Source organism: Cajanus cajan, chromosome 10, assembly GCF_000230855.2.
Source record: "Cajanus cajan strain Asha chromosome 10, NIPB_CcT2T_4, whole genome shotgun sequence".
NCBI lineage: Eukaryota > Viridiplantae > Streptophyta > Magnoliopsida > Fabales > Fabaceae > Cajanus > Cajanus cajan.
The window spans coordinates 14,291,331-14,311,376 of record NC_138526.1 but is presented as its reverse complement, the minus strand read 5'-3'; the positions used below and the strand labels follow the sequence as shown (position 1 = coordinate 14,311,376).

General features: G+C 38.4%; 2 protein-coding genes across 5 annotated transcripts; one reads left to right on the top strand and one right to left on the bottom strand.

Annotated features, from left to right (window-relative positions):
- Positions 1–1,151: 1,151 nt before the first annotated feature.
- Positions 1,152–19,794, bottom strand: LOC109807435 (uncharacterized). 4 transcript variants are annotated; one of them, XR_002240453.3, is made up of 2 exons: positions 19,008–19,794; positions 1,152–5,682 (listed from the first exon to the last, which is right to left on the bottom strand). XR_002240453.3 is itself a non-coding variant. In XM_083065244.1 (2 exons), exon 2 carries the CDS (start codon positions 3,066–3,068, stop codon positions 2,580–2,582), a length of 489 nt encoding a protein of 162 aa, XP_082921370.1. In that variant the 5' UTR covers positions 3,069–3,678; positions 19,046–19,628; the 3' UTR covers positions 1,152–2,579. The 4 variants fall into 4 exon arrangements, 2 of the variants coding, with proteins under 2 accessions (XP_082921370.1, XP_082921369.1); XR_002240454.3 differs by having other exon boundaries at positions 1,152–5,675; XM_083065244.1 differs by having other exon boundaries at positions 1,152–3,678; positions 19,046–19,628.
- On the top strand, positions 14,251–17,546 carry LOC109807433 (disease resistance protein RPM1). The gene is made up of 2 exons (XM_020369948.3): positions 14,251–17,099; positions 17,254–17,546. Exon 1 carries the CDS (start codon positions 14,251–14,253, stop codon positions 17,074–17,076), a length of 2,826 nt encoding a protein of 941 aa, XP_020225537.1. The 3' UTR covers positions 17,077–17,099; positions 17,254–17,546.
- Positions 19,795–20,046: the final 252 nt, after the last annotated feature.

The window sequence follows — 20,046 nt, the reverse complement described above, 5'->3', positions numbered from 1 at the left end:
TCATACAATCTACCCGTAACACCAAACATATCTAACACAATATAACATACATGTCACAAAACATAAAATATTCACAAAACAAGTCCCAAAACAAGTATAACATACAATTATAACACAATCACAATAAAAGTTAAAACACTAAAGCAACTGAAAAACATATGCACTAGAGTTCAAATCTCTGGGTTGCCTCCCAGGAAGCGCTTGTTTATTGTCCCGAGCCTGACGGTGACCAACTTGAAGTGCTCTACTCTCCTTCTCCTCCTGTTGCTCTTGTTCCTCCTTGCTTTGTGCTCAATCTGAGGATTGCTCAGCAACTGCTCAGAGGAATTGGTCCATCTAGTTCACAGTACCTTGCATACAAGAGAAAGTAGAGGACTAGAGCGCACAGGTTAGCTTCAACAATTCATTGCCAGCACACAAATAAAAATAACAATAAAAACAAAGAATAAGTCACAAATAGCTACAAATACTAAATCGCCATTCTAATCCCCGGCAACGGCGCCAAAAACTTGTTGAGGTTTCCGTTGAAGTACTTTTGTTATAATTGTAAATCAGTTTAATTCCATCAACGGTCTCAAACACGGCAAGTATACCGGCCGTTCAAGTAGTAAAAATATCGTATCCACAGGGATTAGAAGGTAAAATAAGCATTTATTGACTATTTGTGACTAAAGAATAATTCCAATTTATAGTTTGTCATGTAAATGTGAGATGAAGAGCATGACTATTGGAATGTTAAAACTATAAAAAGATTAGTTTTAGAATGGGAAAGAGTAGAAATGGGATAATGGTATTGTGAGGCTGTGCGGGTCAGATTTCACCAAACGTTAAACTAATGAATCCTTAATCTCTTGTTAAATTCATTGGTTAGTCAACCCAATAGTTTACTCAAACCTAATCCCTTAGAGAAAGAGCCTAGGTGCGGATATTGAATATTAATCCCTTGAGTACCCAATACCTACACCCGCATTACGGGCTAGGGTTTAAGACTACTAATGGGTCAAGCTCTATCCCTAGATATAATCTCCACTAGGCATATGTTCCAGAACTAATTTCAAAGGTATTTCCCAATACTCAATGGAACCTTAAATCATGCAAAGGGTGATCAATCCAAAGCAAGCATTAAGCAAAGAAACAAACACAACAATGAATGAAACAACAAATATATATATCATTGAAAACGTAAGGATTACAATAGAGTATGTTGGCTACATCTAACCCCACAAAATGGGTGAAACCACTCAACAAAGAGGGCAAATACAAAATAGAGATGAAAGGAGGATGAAGAACCGAAGGAAAGATCCGCACACGGACGATCCCAAGCCCTGGGAATCCCTTCCGCAGCTCCTGGAGGCGCCCAATGTGAGAATGAGGAAGAAACCCTCGAAAATGGCTTCAAATACGAGCCTGGGAGGTCAGATTAGGGTTTCGCGCCCGGCGCATAAGTCTTCGCGCCTGGCGCAGCGTCTTGTGAGCACTTTCTGCCTCATTATAAGCCCGGCGCAATTACTTTTTACACCTGGCGCAGTGTCTTCCAGAGGCTTTCAAGCATTCTCTGCCTTAGATCAAGCCCGGCGCAATTCTCTATTAAGCCCGGCGCAATTCGTTCCAAAGAGTTTTGAGGTACTCTCGGCCTCGATCACGCCCGGCGTGGTGGAGTCTCGCGCCCAGCGCATGTATGACTTCCAGAAGTTCACTGCTCTGTTATTCTCAAGCCCGGCGCGGCATCATCTTGCGCCCGGCGCAGCCACTCTGCTCTGCTCCTTATGTTTCCAATCCCAAAGATCTTCAATCCTCAAATCTCTAGCTCAATACCTGCACAAAAAATGAGGTGTATTAAGGTATTGTTAGCTGAATTTGGGTTAGTTATATCTGCACGCAAAATGAACCAAAAAGAGAACAATTATATTGCAATGGTTCAAAGGATGAGTGGAATTTGTTCAATAAGTCTCATCCAAAAAGAGGTAAAATTGAGACTTAACAGATGCCTTAGCCTACTTTTATTGTTTTTGTTGCAGTTTAATTTTCTATCTTTCATTTGTAGTGTTTAACTATTTTTGTCCGAAAACTCTATTATTATTATATTTAGTTTCTTTTTGGTGATTACTCTGGTTGGTTCAATTTTTTGTGAATATTCTGCTTTAGCACGGTTTTGAATCTTATTGATACTTGCTTTGCTTGTGGTCGATTCTGGATTGTGGTTTGCATGGTGTTCACAAACATGCACCACAAACATCAAGCAAACCACAATCCAGAATCGACCACAAGCAAAGCAAGTATCAACAAGATTCAAAACCGTGCTAAAGCAGAATATTCACAAAAAATTGAACCAACCAGAGTAATCACCAAAAAGAAACTAAATATAATAATAATAGAGTTTTGGGACAAAAATAGTTAAACATTGCAAATGAAAGATAGAAAATTAAACTGCAACAAAAACAATAAAAGTAGGCTAAGGCATCTGGTCATCATCCGCAGCTGGTGCTCCATCCTCCTCGGCATCATCAGCATCGGCAACAGCTCCACCCCCCCCAAAGTGAGGAGCCTAGTCCCCAGGCCACCCAGTGTAAGCATGATAGTCAGCAGTGGTGGGGAACTGGTAGGCAGGAGCGGCGTGCAGAGAGAAGCTCCTGAAGGTATCCAATATGAACATCTGGCCGCGGATGGAGGGACTCCATCCGGTCCTCCTGCCTCTGCATATAGGTCTTCATGCGGCCCTCTAGTGCGTCAAAACACTGATGGAGAGTGAGTGGAGGGCCTGGAGCAGCAGCATCCTCCATGGGTATGTCCTCCTGAGGTCCGGCGGCATGAATAGGCTCGGGGCCAGGGACGGCCGGTGGTGCGCGGTCCTGGCAATAGGCAGAGATGTATCTACTGTCAATGGCCCTGCCATGACCCTCAAAAGGAGGCAAATGGACATCCACACCTGCAAGCTGGCATAACTGCGTGATGAGCGAAGGATGTCCAAGGGCAGAGCCAGGTGCAGAGTTGGTGCAGCCAGAGATCTCCATACAGATGATGCCGCCCAGGTCCACGGTCCTCTGTGTCATGATGCAGTACATGAGCATGGACCGGGTCCAGTGCAGGTCGGAGACATGTGAGCACCGGAGGATGTTGGCATGCACCAATGCAGACCAAATCCTGACCAATGGAAGGAGATCCCGGTGCTCACGTGGAGAGGCTGCTGAGATCGGTTCCTGTGGAACCCAAGTCCAGGCATGCAGATAGTAGCCTCTACATCTGCAAGGTCCATCGTGTCAGTAGTGTAGTTGCCATACTCAGACGCCTCATCAGCCCTCAGCTCAGTCCCCAGAAACTGATTAATCATCCTGGCATCATAGGGGACATGCACACCCCTAACATAGCTGGTAAATGGCGCAATGCCCTCTCCTCTAGTCTCAGGGCATTGACGTAGAACTCCTTAACCACTGCTATGTTGGCCGGGAGTGGGTAGGATCCAAGCTTGTCCCACTGGCGCCTGTGTAATTCATTCTGGAAATTCGGGGCCTCATTTGGCTCCAACTCAACCCGCCTCTCTAGAATAAATTTTCAGCCACTGATAGACTCGAAATGCTTTTCATTCCGCTCGGTGAGGAAGAGGTTGGAATAGGGCTTCCGCGGCTTGCGGGGAGGTTGACCCGATTGGCTAGCACGGGGGCACTTGCTAGAGGAGGCCATCTGCAAAAAATAAAACAAGAATTTTAGGCAGACAGACATGAGCATAAAACATACAATGATGACTAGTTCAAGTTACTCAAAAGGAAACTAGCCTTAGACTGAAACTGAAACCTAAAAAGAAACTAAAAACAACAAAAACAAGGGTTCAGAGGTGTTTGCGCCGGGCTTCAAACTTGCACGTCGGGCGCAGAGACATGAGCATAAAACATACAATGATGACCAGTTCAAGTTACTCAAAAGGAAACTAGCCTTAGACTGAAACTGAAACCTAAAAAGAAACTAAAAACAACAAAAACAAGGGTTCAGAGGTGTTTGCGCCGGGCTTGAAACTTGCACGCCAGGCGCAGAGAGCATATAGCTCTCTCTGGAAGCAAAGGCGTCGGGCGCAAAACATTATTGCGCCGGGCGCAGAGAGTAGAGAGGACTCTCTGGAACCAACTGTGCCGGGCGTAAAAAGGAATTGTGTCGGGCGCAAGTAACCGTTTTTTGAAAAGTGCTCAGAACGGGTTGTTCCAAGATCAGAACAAGCTGTTCTTAAATTCGAAACGGGTCGTTCTGGAATTGGAACAGTCCGTTCCAAGCTCCGAAACGGGGCGTTCGGGAATTGGAACGGGCCATTTCGAAGCTTTGACAGAAAGGCGCGCTGGGCGTAGTTCATCGCGCCCGGCTTACATTCAACCTGAAAATTTTTAATCACATTTTTGCCAGGCGTGATTCTTCGCGCCTGGCGTGACTGCACCCAGGGTTGGCTTTTTGTGAAGACATTTCAGCCCTAAACCCCAATGCGGGTTAGCAAGAACCCATGGAACCCCATAAACAAGAAAAAAGATGAAAATAGGGTATACAAGAAAATAAAACAAGAAGTTTGAAACCTACTTGAATGAGGAGTTCTTGGAAGGAAGGGAGAAAGCGAATGCGCGCCCTTGAGAAGAAGATGAGTGGGGAGTGAGGAAGAGGGTTCGAGGAGCGTAGAGAGAGTAGGAAAAACTTGTTGAGATTGTGAGAGTGAGTTGAGAGAGGGAAGAAGGCTTTTGGGAGATGAGAAGTTGAGGTAACAGAGAGAGTGGGAGAGGAGTTTGCGTGAGTGTGGGAGGTTGAGAGAAGTTTAGAGGGTTGAGAGAGTGGGAAGTGGAAGTTGAAAATTGAAGAGTGGGAGAGTGGGCGTGAGGGGTTATGGGGCATCTGAAGCGGCGCGCCGGGCTTGCAATTCTCCACGCCGGGCGCCATATCAGTAGAAGCCCAAGAGTTGCCCTTATCTGGTGTCGCGTTGGGCGCTGCCATTTCACACCGGGCTTATCTAGGGTTACAACGTGCAAGCATTCAATGCGCCAGGCTTGGGCAGATATGCGCCCGACGTATTTAAGGCTCAGACCTTCCAGTAGTTAATGCGCCCGGCGCATGGCGCCGGGCTTGGTCGTTCCAGGGGCTTTAATGAAGGCTGGGCCGGGCGCAATAGGAATTGCTCCCGGCGTGGGTCTTGGCAGAGGCCAATTTACTCTAGGTGCGCTAGGCGTGGCTATGTCGCGCCCGGCGTGGTTAACTCTATAAAGCTTTCACCTAGATTTTCCACTCCTCACACTCTTAACATATTCTAATCTATATTAACCCACTCAAGCAAGATTCACACAATTAATACCTAACACAAAACACATATAATACGATACAACATACGTATCACAGAACATAAACAATCACAAAACAAGTCCCAATACCTAGTATAAACTACAATTATAACATAATCATAAACAATCAAAGTTAAAAACAACAAGTAATTGAAAAACACATAAAAACACAGTTCAGATCTCTGGGTTGCCTCCCAGGAAGCGCTTGTTTACTGTCCCGAGCCTGACGGTGACCAACTTGAAGTGCTCTGATTCCCCTTCTCCTCTTGATGCTCTTGTTCCCCTTTGCCCCGTGTTCAACCTCATGAGTGCTCAACAACGGCTCAGAAGGATTGGTCAATCTAATTTGAACAGTACCTTGCATACAAGAGAAAACTGAAGACTAGAGTACACAGGTTAGTTCCAACAATTCATTGCTAACATAAAAATAACAAAAACAATAAAGGATGAAATCACAAATAGCTATAAATACTAAATTGCCTTTCTAATCCTCGGCAACGGCGCCAAAAACTTATTGAGCTTTCCGTTGAAGTTCTTTTGTTATAATTGTAAATCAGTTTAATTCTATCAACGATCTCAAACACGGCAAGTATACCGGCCGTTCAAGTAGTAAAAATATCGTATCCATAGGGATTAGAAGGTAAAATAAGCATTTATTGACTATTCGTGACTAAAGAATGATTCCAATTTCATAGTTGTCATGTGAATTCAAGGTTATGACTATTGGAATGTTAAACTACAAAAATAATTGATTGTGAGTGGAAAAGGTTAGAGATGGTATAATGGTTTTGTGAGGTTGTGGGGGTTAGATTTCACCAAACGTCAGACTAATGAATCCTTAATTTCTTGTTACATACATTGCTTAGTCAACCCATAAGTTTACTCAAACCTAATCCCTTAGAGAAAGAGCCTAGGTGCGGATATTGAATATCAATCCCTTGAGTACCCAATACCTACACCCGCATTACAGATTAGGGTTTAAGACTACTAATGGGTTAAGCTCTATCCCTAGATACAATCTCCACTAGGCATATGTTCCAGAACTAGTTTCAATGGTATTTCCCAATACTCAATGGAACCTTAAATCATGCAAAGGGTGATCAATCCAAAGCAAGCATTAAGCTTAGAAACATACACAACAAAGAATGAACAACATATATATATATAGAGATGAAGGTAAATACAAAATAGAATGTACAAAATAGAGATGAAGGGGGAAGTGAAGAACCAAAGGAAAGATCCACAAACGAACGTTCCTAAGCTCTGAGAATCCCTTCTATAGCTCTAAGGAGGCGCCCCTGCGTGAATGAGGGAGAAACCCTCGAAAATGGCTTCAAATACGAGCTTGGGGAGATCACATTAGGGTTTCGCGCTCGACGTAGGGCCTTCCAGAGAAGTTGAGCACTATCTGCCTTAGGACACGCCCGATTGATAGACTATGGCTAAGGCCAAGGAATCCAAGAGGTGATATACTAAAAGAACCAAGAGGAATGGGATGATCTTAAAGACTTTTTTCTTATGTTTGTACATATAGTAGCTCTTTTGTATAGGTTATTTTTGCCTTTGTATTTGTGAGGCACTTTACTTGCTTTTTCTAGTGTTTGTATATTGATTCTAAGGTAGGCTACTTGGAGAGATTAACTCCATTTAACCTCCCTAGTTGATACATTCATTTTGTATTTTTTCAGTAGAGAAAAGGGGGTGACATTTAGCAATACTTGAGGGTGTGACTAGTAATTGGGCCAGAACTAGGCCTAGGCAAAATTTTGCATATTGAACTCATTTTGCTCCTAATTTTTCCTAGATTTGATTTATCTAGGTCTCATCATCATATGATAAACCTAACTAAACCAAATCAAATATCTTGGAGTCAAGGATAGCTTCTCCTACAAGTTTTAGAAACCATGGATGGTTAGCTACACCTTACCATGGTTCCTAGTGAACCATGGTTAAGGTTAGCTTCTCCTAAAAGCTACCTCCCCTATATATTTGTAAAACCCTCTCTTGTAATCACTTTTGGACATTTATGAGAATTAGAAATCAGATTTCTCTCTCATTTTCAAGAGTCAAATTCGTGAGAAACCTTCTCCTAGGTTCTCTCTCAAAGTTCCTTCTCCTAGAAGCTTGGTTTCTCAAGCTTCTTCACTTCTTCAAGAGGTAACCGAACCTCTCTTAGGTGCTTCTCCACCATTGGAGAATCCTCCAAGGTGATTCCGCCACCTTCAAGGAGTTCAACCTCATGGAGCATTTCGGTCCTTGCATGGAAAGCTTGGAAGAATATCAATCCTCTCCAAGTACTTCCATCACCGGCACAATTTCCTTTTGCCCCCGGCGCAATGTCTTCCAGAGAGTTTGAGCTATCTCTGCCTCGATCACGCCCGGCGCGTGTAGTCTCGCGCCCGGCGCAGGTGTCACTTGCAGGGGTAAGACACTCTGTTCTGCTCAAGCCCGGCACGGGTCATCTTGCGCCCAGCGCAACCACTCTGTTCTGCTCCTTAGCTCCTTAGATTTCCAATCCTAAGGTCTTCAATCCTCAATTCTCTAGCTCAATAGCTAAATATGGGTTAGCTATATCTGCACAAAAAATGAATCAAAAAGGGAACAATTGTCTTGCAATGGTGCAAAGGATGAGTGGAATTGTTCAATAAGTCTCATCCAAAAAGAAGTATAATTGAGACTTAACACCTACCTAATAGGCTTGCCTATAGGACCAACCCCCAAGAAACAAAAGAAATAGAGTCTCAGGTCCAAGAGTTGTTGGAGAAGGGCTGGGTTCGAAAGAGCTTAAGTCCTTGTGTTGTTCCAGTGTTGTTGGTTCCTAAGAAGGATGGCAAGTGGAGAATGTGTTGTGATAGTAGAGCCATTAACAACATCACTGTGAAGTATAGACATCCTATCTCTAGACTTGATGACATGTTAGATGAGCTTCATGGAGCCATCATATTTTCTAAAGTTGATCTTAAAAGTGGTTATAATCAAATAAGAATTAAAAAGGGTGATGAATGGAAAACCGCTTTCAAGACCAAGTTTGGATTGTATGAATGGTTGGTGATGCCTTTTGGACTCACCAATGCTCCTAGTACCTTTATGCGTCTCATGAATCATGTTCTAAGGGATTGTATAGGTAAATTTGTTGTAGTTTATTTTGATGATATTCTCATATATAGTAGGTGCCTAAGTGATCACATAGGACACTGAAGGCAAGTTTTCAATATTCTTAGGAAAAATCAACTTTTTGGTAATCTAGAGAAATGTACATTTTGTGTAGATAGTGTTGTATTTCTAGGTTTTATCATTAGAAAAAAAGGGGTTCATGTGGACCCCGAGAAAATTAAGGCCATCCAAGAATGGCCCACTCCTAAGAGTGTTGGAGATATTAGGAGCTTCCATGGGTTGGCAAGCTTCTATAGGAGGTTTGTTCCTAATTTCTCCACACTAGCCTCCCCATTAAATGAGTTAGTCAAGAAAAATGTAGAGTTTATATGGGGAGAGAAACAAGAAAATGCCTTTGTAACCTTAAAGGATAAGCTTACCCATGCACCACTTCTGGCTCTACCTGATTTTTCAAAAACTTTTGAGTTAGAATGTGATGCCTCTGGAGTTGGCATAGGGGCGGTTTTGTTACAGGGTGGGCACCCAATTTCTTATTTCAGTGAAAAACTCAAAGGTGCCTCCCTTAACTACCCTACCTATGACAAAAAGCTTTATGCTTTGGTTAGGGCCCTTCAAACTTGGGAACACTATCTTATTCCCAAAGAGTTTGTCATTCATAGTGACCATGAGTCACTTAAATATTTGAGGGGCCAAGGCAAACTAAATAAAAGGCATGCTAAGTGGGTAGAGTTCTTAGAACAATTCCCATATGTGATTAAATACAAGAAAGGGAAAAATAATGTTGTGGCTGATGCCCTTTCTAGGAGACATACTTTGTTAGTCTCCCTTGGATCTCAAATCTTGGGATTTAATCACATTAAGGAATTGTATTCTAATGATCTCGAATTCAATGAAAATTATACCTAATGTTTAGCAAAGCCTCAAGGAGGTTTCTATATTTCTGAAGGGTATTTGTATAAAGAAGGAAGAATTTGTATACCCCAAGGATCTATAAGGAAACTCCTTATTAGAGAAAGTCATGAGGGTGGTCTCATGGGGCACTTTGGAGTTGAAAAGACTCTAAGCTTTCTAAAAGAAAAATTCTTTTGGCCCCATATGAGAAGGGATGTTGAGAGGTTTTGCTCTAGATGTATAGCTTGTTTACAAGCAAAGTCTAAAGTAATGCCTCATGGGTCCTATACACCCTTGCCTGTTGCTAACTCTCCATGGGTTGATATCAGTATGGACTTTATTTTGGGCTTGCCCAAGACCCAGAAAGGCATGGATTCTATTTTTGTGGTAGTGGACAGATTTAGCAAAATGGCCCACTTTATACCCTGCCACAAAATAGATGATGCAAGCAACATAGCAAGACTCTTCTTCAAGGAAGTGGTTAGACTTCATGGTCTACCCAAAACCATTGTTTCAGATAGGGATACCAAGTTCCTTAGCCATTTCTGGAAAACTCTTTGGAGTAGGCTAGGAACTAAACTACTTTTCTCTACTACTTGTCACCCACAAACTGATGGGCAAACTGAAGTAGTTAATAGATCCCTATCTACAATGTTAAGGGCAGTCCTTAAGGGTAACCATAAGTCTTGGGATGAGTACTTACCCCATATTGGATTTGCTTATAACACGGTAGTCCATAAGACTACCAAAATCTCACCTTTTGAGGTTGTGTATGGTTTTAACCCTCTTACTCCTTTGGACTAATACCCCTACCAGATTCTTCTCACTATTTTCATAAAGAATGGGTATCTAGGGATGAATTTGTTAAGAAATTACATGAGAAGGTTAAAACTCATATACAACAAAAAAATGAGAGAACTGCTTTGGAAAGAAGCAAAGGAAAGAAAAACCTCATCTTTGAGGAAGGAGATTGGGTTTGGCTTCATTTGAGAAAGGAAAGGTTTCCTTCTCAAAGGAAGTCTAAACTTAATCCAAGAGGAGATGGTCCCTTTCAAGTCCTCCAAAGAATCAATGATAATGCCTACATGTTAGATCTTCCCAGTGATTATGGAGTAAGCAACACTTTTAATGTGAGTGATCTTATTCCCTTTGCAGGTTATGATAAGGAAGATGAACCTACAGATTTGAGGACAAATCCTTCTCAAAAGGGAGGGGATGATAGACCATGGGCCAAGGGCCCAGTTACCAGAGCTATGACTACAAGAATACAAGAAGAGTTTGACCTCTTGAAGACTAGTGGGCTTCTTAAGTCCAAGGTATTCTTCACTTGGACAACTCTATCATGAAGAGAAGGCCTAGTTCTATTTGTATAAAGTTTGTACATAGTTCTCTTGTTTTAGTGTATTTTTGCCTTTGTATTTGTAAGGCACTTTACTTGCTTATCTAGAGTTTGTATATTGATTTTAAGGTAGGCTACTTAGAGAGTTTAACTCCATTTAACCTCCCTAGTTGATGTATTCATTTTGTATTTTTTCAATAGGGAAAAAGGGGTGGCATTTAGCAAAGCTAGGGAGTGTGCTTAGAAATTGGGCCTGAGTTGGGCCTAGGCAAAATTTTGCATATTGGACTCATTTTTCTCCTAATTTTTCATAGATTTGATTTAGCTAGGTCTCATCATCATTTGATGAACCTAACTAAACCAAATCAATAATTTTTGAAACAATTCAAAGGAGAAAATGAAGCCATGGCCGCCTAGCTCCTTAGCCGAAATTTCCATGCTACACTCTTGGATTTTGAAGCTTCTCCTCCAAGTTTCTAAACCTTGGTAGGGTTGGCTGGCCTTACCCTAAACCCTAAACCCTAAAACCTAAACACCACACCTTCCACTTATCCCAAATTGTGAAAAATTAATTATAACTTTTGCTTTGGTTAAGAGAGTAATTGATGACATCAAACAAGTTTGGGAGAGTTGAAGAATGAGGGATTCTGGGAAAAGGAAAGTATGTGGTCATTCAAAAAAAAAAAAAGAGAAAACAAAACAAAAATATAAAGATGCAAAAGTGTATATATGCATCACAAAAAGGCTAGTGGCTTGGGTCCGGTTAGGGGCATATTCTAAATTGTTGTATTGGGTTGTGGAGAGGAATATCATTGTAAAAATCTCAATTGCTCTCTTAAGCCATAGCACTTTCAATCCTTGACAAACCATAAGATTGCTACTTCTTGACCCAGATTGCCCTAATAAAGACCTTGTGATAAGTGCCTGCATTTGCATTACCATTGGTTCCATTTGGAAACGAAGAGCAAAGTTGAATTATGTGGCGTGAGTAGTAGATTTGAGAGAAACACTCACCCTAATACACTAGTGTGCATAGAGAGAAACACTTTCCTAGTGAGGATGCATTCATAGATGGTCATTAACTTTTCTCAGCTCTTTGATCTCTTTTGAAACCTTTGTTTGCACCTTGTCATGTTCCATTGCAATAATTGTGACTGAAAGTTCATCTAAGGTTCATGCTTGCGAAAAGAAAATCCAAGTGAGCTAGAATGTAGGAATTTGACATACATGCATTGCTTGGTATCTGCCAGATCAATTACCTGTTGCTTGAGGGCAAGCAAGGTTCTAAGTTTGGGGGAGTTGTTAAGTCTCAATTATACTTCTTTTTAGACAAGACTTATTGAACAATTCCACTCATCCTATGCACCCTTGCAAGATAATTGTTCTATTTTTTATTCAATTTTTGTGCAGGTATTGAGTGAAGAGTTGAAAGTTGAAGATCCATTGGATTGGAAATTAAAGGAGCTAAGGAGTAGGCAAAGACTAATGCGTCGAGCGCGGTAACCTTAATCTGACTCCCCCAGCTCGTATTTGAGTAAGTCTTCGAGGATTTTCCCCTCATTCACACATTGGGCGACTTCTAGGAGCTAAGGAAGGGATTCCCGGTGCTTGGGACCGTTCGTGTGGGATTTTTTCCTTCGGTTCTTCCATCTCTCTTCCATCTCTATCTTTGTTTCACCTTCATTGTTTTAAGCGATTTTATCCATTATTTTGTGGGGTTAGATGTAACCAACGAAACTCTTATGTAATCTTTACGTTTTTAATGATATATATATATGTTGTCTCATTCATTGTTGTGTTATGTTTTTATTCTTAATGCTTGCTTTGGATTGATCCTCCTTTGCTTGATATAGAGTCCATTGAGTATTGGAAAATAGCCTTTTGAACTAGCTCTGAAACAAATACCTAGTGGGAAATGTATCTAGGAATGGAGCTTGGCCCATTAGTAGTCTTAAATCCTAACCCGTAATGCGGGTGTAGGTATTGGATACTCAAGGAATTGATATTCACTATTCGCACCTAGACTCTTACTCTAAGTGATTAGGTTTGAGTAAACTTATGGGTTGACTAGACAATGAATGTAACGAGAGATTAAAGATTCATCAGTGTGTAGTTCGGTGATATCTGACCCCACAATCTTGCAAAACCATAATACCATTTCTACCCTTTCCACACACAAAACAAATAGTTTTATAGTTTATAGTTTAGGGTTTAGGGTTTATAGTCAAATTTGCATGACAAACTATGAAAATGGAATTATTCTTTAGTCGCGAATAGTTAATAAATGTTTATTTTACCTACTAGTCCCTGTGGATACGATATAATTTACTACTTGAACGGCCGGTATACTTGTCGTGTTTGAGACCGTTGATAGAATTAAAATGATTTACAATAATAACAAAAGTAGTTTCAACGAAAATCTCAACAGTCTCATTTAAATAGAAGGTGGAGATAGGGTTCAATCAATTACACTCATGAAACCCTAAACACTACATCAAGGACACTCTCAAACCCTAAACACTACATCAATGACACACTGCATCAATGACACTCATGACTAAAGCATTTAATTTTTGACACATGTAAATTAATGACATTCTTAATTAACATATTTATAATTTTAACAAATGATTTACTAAATTATAATATTAAATTTTGTATATTTAAAAATATAATTTCATTATTAAAAAATATATTTTAATACATATTTTATTTGAGAATTTTCAATTTCTATTTTTTAATTATATTTCTCTTTTAATAAAATAAATTAGTTTAAAATATATTAAAATAATTTTTAATTATATTTCTTTATTATATTAATTATATTTTTTTATAACATCTTTATTTTTTACATTTATTTAAATATTTTGTTTTAAAAAAACAATATATTTTTATATTCTAAACCCTAAAATAAATTAATTTTTTTAAAAAAATTAATTATAATTTTTAAAAAATTCTGAAAATAAAAAAATGAAATACAAAAAAAATTCAAAAATCTGAAGAAAAAAAAAACAAAAAACGAAAAAAAGTATATTAACAAAAAAAAAAAAAAGCCCGAGCAAGTTGGATATAAACAAACATAAACATGGGTTGCTATAAGATTCTGTGGAAACTAAAGCCATGACAGATGCCGTGGAAACTTAAGTCATCTCTGTTTATATAAACTAGTGAGGCCTCGTTATAAAAAAAATGAAAAATAAAAATAATGAAATTAAGAAAGTGTGATTTATTAATGTAGTTTGATTGGGTGCCGGAAACAATATATATAGCTACAAACGCTACATTACATAACAAAACACACATATGCAGACAGGATGACATGAAAGCTTAGAATTATAAAATACATGATCTACCTAAAATCACCAACTTGGTATAATAATTAACTAAATAAAAAAGGCTGGAGAAAATTGGAACTCATCCACCAACTGTGCAGCAAGTAATTTTTAATTGACTTTGGAGATTAATTTTCATTGGCAACATCCATAAATAGTTTACCCAAAGGAAAGAAAAAAAGGCAAAAGACACACCATATTTTCACAAAATGTTTATGCTGGATACATATGAGAACAGCATAATAGCAAGTTAGCAATATGAGATGAGAGTGAAATGGCAGAAACTGCAGTATCCTTTGCCTTGGGAGAAGTGTTCCAATTCCTAAAGGATGAAATAATCCTTCTGAGAGGCATCCATAAAGATTTTTCAGACATCAGAGATGAACTAGAAAGCATTCAAGCCTTCCTCAAAGATGCAGATAAAAGGGCAGCAGACGAAGAAAACGCAAACGATGGAATAAGAACATGGGTGAAGCAGGTCAGAGAAGCATCATTTCGTATAGAAGATATCATTGATGAATACCAAAGGCTCATTCATGTGCTCCAAGTCAAACCACTTGGATGTGGGGCTTTAATGAGCAAGATTACAAGCCTGATTTCTCGTCATCAAATAACAACTGAGATTCAGGACATTAAACAGTCACTTTCTGTAATCAAGGAAAGAAGTGAAAGGTACAAGTTTCAAGTTTCACAAGAGACATCTAGCAGATTTGAAGAAAGAAGATGGCATGATCCTCGAATAGGTTCCCTTTTCATTGAAGAAACTGAAATTGTAGGATTTGAAGACTCAAGAATGGAAATGGTTGATTGGCTGGTGAAGGGCACAAAAGATCCTGCAGTGATATCAGTGGTAGGCATGGGAGGACTTGGAAAAACCACTCTTGCCAAGCACGTTTTTGATAGTGAAAAGGTAAAAAATCACTTTGATTGTCGTGCTTTCATCACAGTTTCTCAATCATACAATGTGAGAGGGATATTCATAGACATGATAAAGCAATTTTGTAGGGAGACAAAAGACCCTGTTCCAAAAACGTTAGAGGAAATGAATGAGACGCCACTAATTTCTGAATTGAGGCAATACTTGGAGCATAAAAGGTATTTGATATTCTTTGATGATATATGGCAGGAAAAATTTTGTCACCAAGTTGAATTTGCCATGCCTAAAAACACTAAAAGTAGCAGGATCATAATCACCACTAGAATGATGCATGTTGCTCAGTGTTTCAAGAAATCCTTTCTAGTTCATGTTCATGAGCTAAAACTATTGCCTCAATGCGAAGCATGGGAACTCTTTTGCAAAAAAGCATTTAGATTTGAGTTAGATGGGCAATGTCCTGCAGAGCTTAAAGGTATCTCGGAAGAAATTGTTACAAAATGCGGGGGGTTACCTTTGGCAATTGTGGCCATTGGTGGTCTATTTTCAACAAAATCTAAAACTGTGTTTGAATGGCGAAAGGTGAGTCAAATTCTGAACCTTGAGTTGCAGCGTAATGTCAATCTAGCTAGTTTGACTGAGATTTTATCTCTTAGTTATGATGACCTGCCTTACTATTTGAAACCATGCATTTTGTATTTTGGTATCTATCCGGAGGACTACTCCATTCATCATAACAAGTTAACTCGACAATGGATAGCAGAAGGGTTTGTAAAATCTGATGGGAGAAGAACTTTGGAACAAGTTGCAGATGAGTACTTAACTGAGTTAATTTATAGAAGTCTAGTTCAAGTCTCGACAGTTGGCTTTGCAGGGAACGTTAAATGTTGTCAAGTCCATGATATATTACATGACATGATCGTAAGTAAAGCAAAGGACTTAAGTTTTTGCCATTTTGTAGAAGAAGGTGATGATGAATCAGCCACAGCCACAACCAGAGTTGGAATATCAAGACGCCTATCTATAGACACTATTTCCAACATAGTGTTGAAGAGAAATATCGACACACACATCCGTGCTATTCATGCTTTTGGAAAAGGAGGACTGCTTGAGCCTATTATGGCTCAATTATCTTCAAAGTCAAGGGTTTTGAAAGTACTTAACCTTGAAGGTACATCGCTAAAACATGCTCCTAGTGATTTAGGAAATCTTTTTCACTTAAGGTACCTAAATCTAAGGAGTACTAAAGTACGGGTTCTTCCTAAATCTATTGGTAAGTTGCAGAACTTAGAGACCTTGGATATAAGATATACGTTGGTTCATGAGTTGCCAAGTGAAATAAATAAGCTCAAAAAGTTACGACATCTACTTGCTTTCCATCGAAACTACAAAACAGAGTATTCTCTTTTGGGATTTACAAGTGGTGTGGTTATGAAAAAGGGTATTAAAAATTTGACTTCTCTGCAAAGTCTTTATTATGTGGAGGTAGATCATGGGGGAATAGATCTCATCCAAGAGATGAGAATGTTAAGGCAGTTAAGGAAGTTGGCCTTGAGGAATGTTCGGAGTGAATATGGGAATGCAGTATGTGCTTTATTGGTAGAGTTGACAAGCCTTCAATCACTTAAAGTCACTGTAATACATGATGATGAATTCATGGACTTGAACAACATATCATCCCTACCCCAACTTCGACGACTTAAATTGAAAGCAAGACTCGATAAGATGCCTAATTGGATTTCAAAACTTGACTGTCTAGTAAACTTAAGGTTGGCTCTATGCAATTTGAAAGATGACCCATTAAGATGGCTAGAGAAGTTGCCAAATTTGTTGCAGCTCAGTATTTGGGACAAAGCCTATGATGGTGAAATTTTGCATTTTCAAAGTGGAGGATTTCCAAAATTGAAGGAACTGAGTCTAGCTCGCTTGCTTAGATTGAATTCTATCATAATAGACATGGGAGCCTTGCTTTCACTTGAAGATTTTTCAATTATCAAATTGCCCCATCTCAAAAAGGTATCCCCTGGCATCAAAGGCTTGGATAACCTTAAAGTCCTTGACTTCCTTAACATGCCAACAGAATTTGTTCAGAGCATTGATCCAGAAAAGGGACAAGATTATTGGATCATCAATCATGTTCCCCTTGTAAGCATTCGTCGCTGGGTTGGCCCAGAACTCAGTGATTTTGATGTCCGTACTATTCACTCCTCCTCCAACCAGTCATAAACACTTTGATGAGTAATATGAAGGTACATATCCTTTCCTCAATCATATGTTTGTGTTTGTTCTATATTTATTAATTGCCATATTCTCTCCCCAAATGAAATGTTTCCTTTAAGTCATCGTACATAACAAGGAGTAATAAGACTTCATTTCATTTATCTTCCATGCTGTTTGTTGCAGATTATTGTGGGTGCTGCTTTTCAAACCTTGTAATCAAGAATTCTTCATTTGAATGGACATTTTCATTTTCTTAATAAAGACAAATGTAATTTCTTTGGATTTGTTGTGGTGATGGAACCACTGTTACTTAACAATCATTTTGCATGTATTCTAAACTTTAGTCTCCCTTCTCTCGGTTTTGGAAGGCAAATGTGTTTTTTTTCTTTTTCTTTTTTTGTGTGTGTGGAATTACTCTTTAATGTTTGTAATGAAGACATTTTTAATTTAAGAGGACATTTCGTTTTCCTACCTTATATAAACAAGGCTATACATATAATTTAGTCTTTATACATGTTGCAAATTTTCAATTTGATTTGTACACATAAAAATTTATTAAATCAATCCTGATATATATGTATAAATCTTAACGAGTTTGACATTTGTCATCATATAACTCATTTGAATGCTCTAACAATAGAACTCTATCTGTTGACAAAAACAAAAAACTTAATTTAAAATAGAGTAATAGATTATAAATAGTTGTAATATATATAAAATATAATGATTTAGAAAAAATATTTCTATTTGAATTGATTACCAAGATATTGTAATCAATTACACAATGTATTTTGAAAATACAGGTTTTTCAAAAATCGATTATAATCACCCCTGTTTTATAATTGAATACGTTAGTTATTTTTTAAATGTAAACTTTCAAAAACTCCCTATTTTAATCAATTATATGGAGAATTCATCGACCAAATTCATTCAAGAACCATACCCAGAAAGCTCAAGAACATATCTGCCAGGCACTACGAAGAAGTGTTTGTACTTTAGTAAAAGAAAATTAAAAGTACAAGCAGATTTTGGAGGTAAAATTGATCACCAAATAAGTACAACTAGTTATTTTTACATTGTTAGTTGAATGTAGCTGATACAAAAGATTGTTACTTTATCCACTATAGTTCGAGTAAAGAGTTGATATGGTTTCAAGGATTGTGAAGAGTTGGAATTCATCCAAGAGAATAGTTTTTTGTAGAGTGATAGTTAAAGTGCAATACACGTGACAAGGAACTCAGCATATCATTCCATAACAAAGCACATCAATCTTTGTTATCACTTCATCAGATATTTACTTGAGGATGACGTGGTAATATTGAAGAAGATTCAAGTTAGTAAGAATCTAATAGATATGTTAACAAAAGTGATAACTATTTGCAAAGTGAAGTTGAGTTCAGTTAGTCTGCTACAATAACAAACAAATAATGATGACGCACCGTTGGAGTTGTGTGAAGATAAATTAAAATTAGTCTTATAGTGGGAGATTGATGGAAATAGTCGACACCACCAAATAATGGAGTGTAGAGAGTGGAGGTGGCATCTAAGTGCATACATAAATATGCAACCAGAGAAAGAAAACAAAATGTACAGTGAGAGAAAATATTTATTTTTCAGAAGTAATATTGTGAGTTGAGTGTTTATAAACACTATTTTTTATTTTCTCAACAAATTTGATAAATCTGATAGTAGAAATTTGCATAATTTCTCAACAAATTTTTATCTTCATTAGATTGTTTTTTGGGGGGCAAAGCAACTAAAAGGAAAGAACTTATAGAAAGTCAGTCACTTTCAATAATTAGAAGAAAAAAAAGCATATGTGCAAACAAATAATGTTAACTCACAATATTAAATATACCATACATGTTAATAGAACAGAAGAAACAGGTTCAAAGTAAAAGCATTAAAAAAAGGAATCTATGATCAGAGAAACTCACGCCATGAAGTAGGACTTGTACTGCAGTAAGAAACATACCCTTTGGTGGGTGTGATTGTGGACTTGTAGCTCATCTACCTTAGGCATTGGAGCTCCCCAATCTCAAGCCATAATTGTCTTTCACACACTCTCAACAACAAATTGTCACTCTATTAAGGGGTTGCCAATCCATTTCAAACACCATCTGCATCTCAGACATGTGAATTTGCTAAGAGATTGAATTACAATATTTCTATTTCTTTTCCATTTCTCCTGAACTAGACACTCATTTTTTGTTAGGTTGTAACTAGGGTTTCCTACGAACTAAGCCTAAAAAGTAAAAACTTAAGATAAAAAAGAAAATTTAACTTGATAATTCATTCATGCCCTTCCTAGGGTTATTACAGAAGCTATATAACAGCCTAAGACCTCTAACGGTCATAAACGGCTATATTGATAAATGATAAGGTAATCATAAGCAATAAGTCATGTGGGCTTTTTGTAGTAATGTGGGCTTTTTGGTAATGTCTTTAGGGAAGGGTCCATTAACGGAATGTAAGCTCGGATGATAATTTTTATTCTTTTTTTTTTTTATGTATTCATATTCACTTATTTCTCTCTTTCATATTTCCATCTATTTTATTTTTCATTTATTTGCTTCCATCCTACCAAGTACTAAACACACCATTATAGTATTTTCTCTCACTTTTAATTTTTTCTTATACAGTATGAATGCATGAATCCGCTATTCAGTATGTTTTAAAATAACTATTTTAATACTTTTTCTCTAATTTGAGTGTAAAAAACTAATCAAGTCCTTGAAAGTCTATGTCATTTTCACTTTGATTGTATTAAAACTAAAAAAAAACAGTCTTTAAAAGTGTACAGTCAGCCTTTGTCGAGTCTCGCTCCATACTAGAGAACGTACTGGTTGCCATAGAGCTACTGCATCACATGAAATGCAAAACAAAGGGTAAAAAAGGTGAGCTTGCTCTTAAGATCGATATTAGCAAAGCGTTTGACCGTGTGAACTGGGCCTATCTCCAAGCCGTGATGACAAA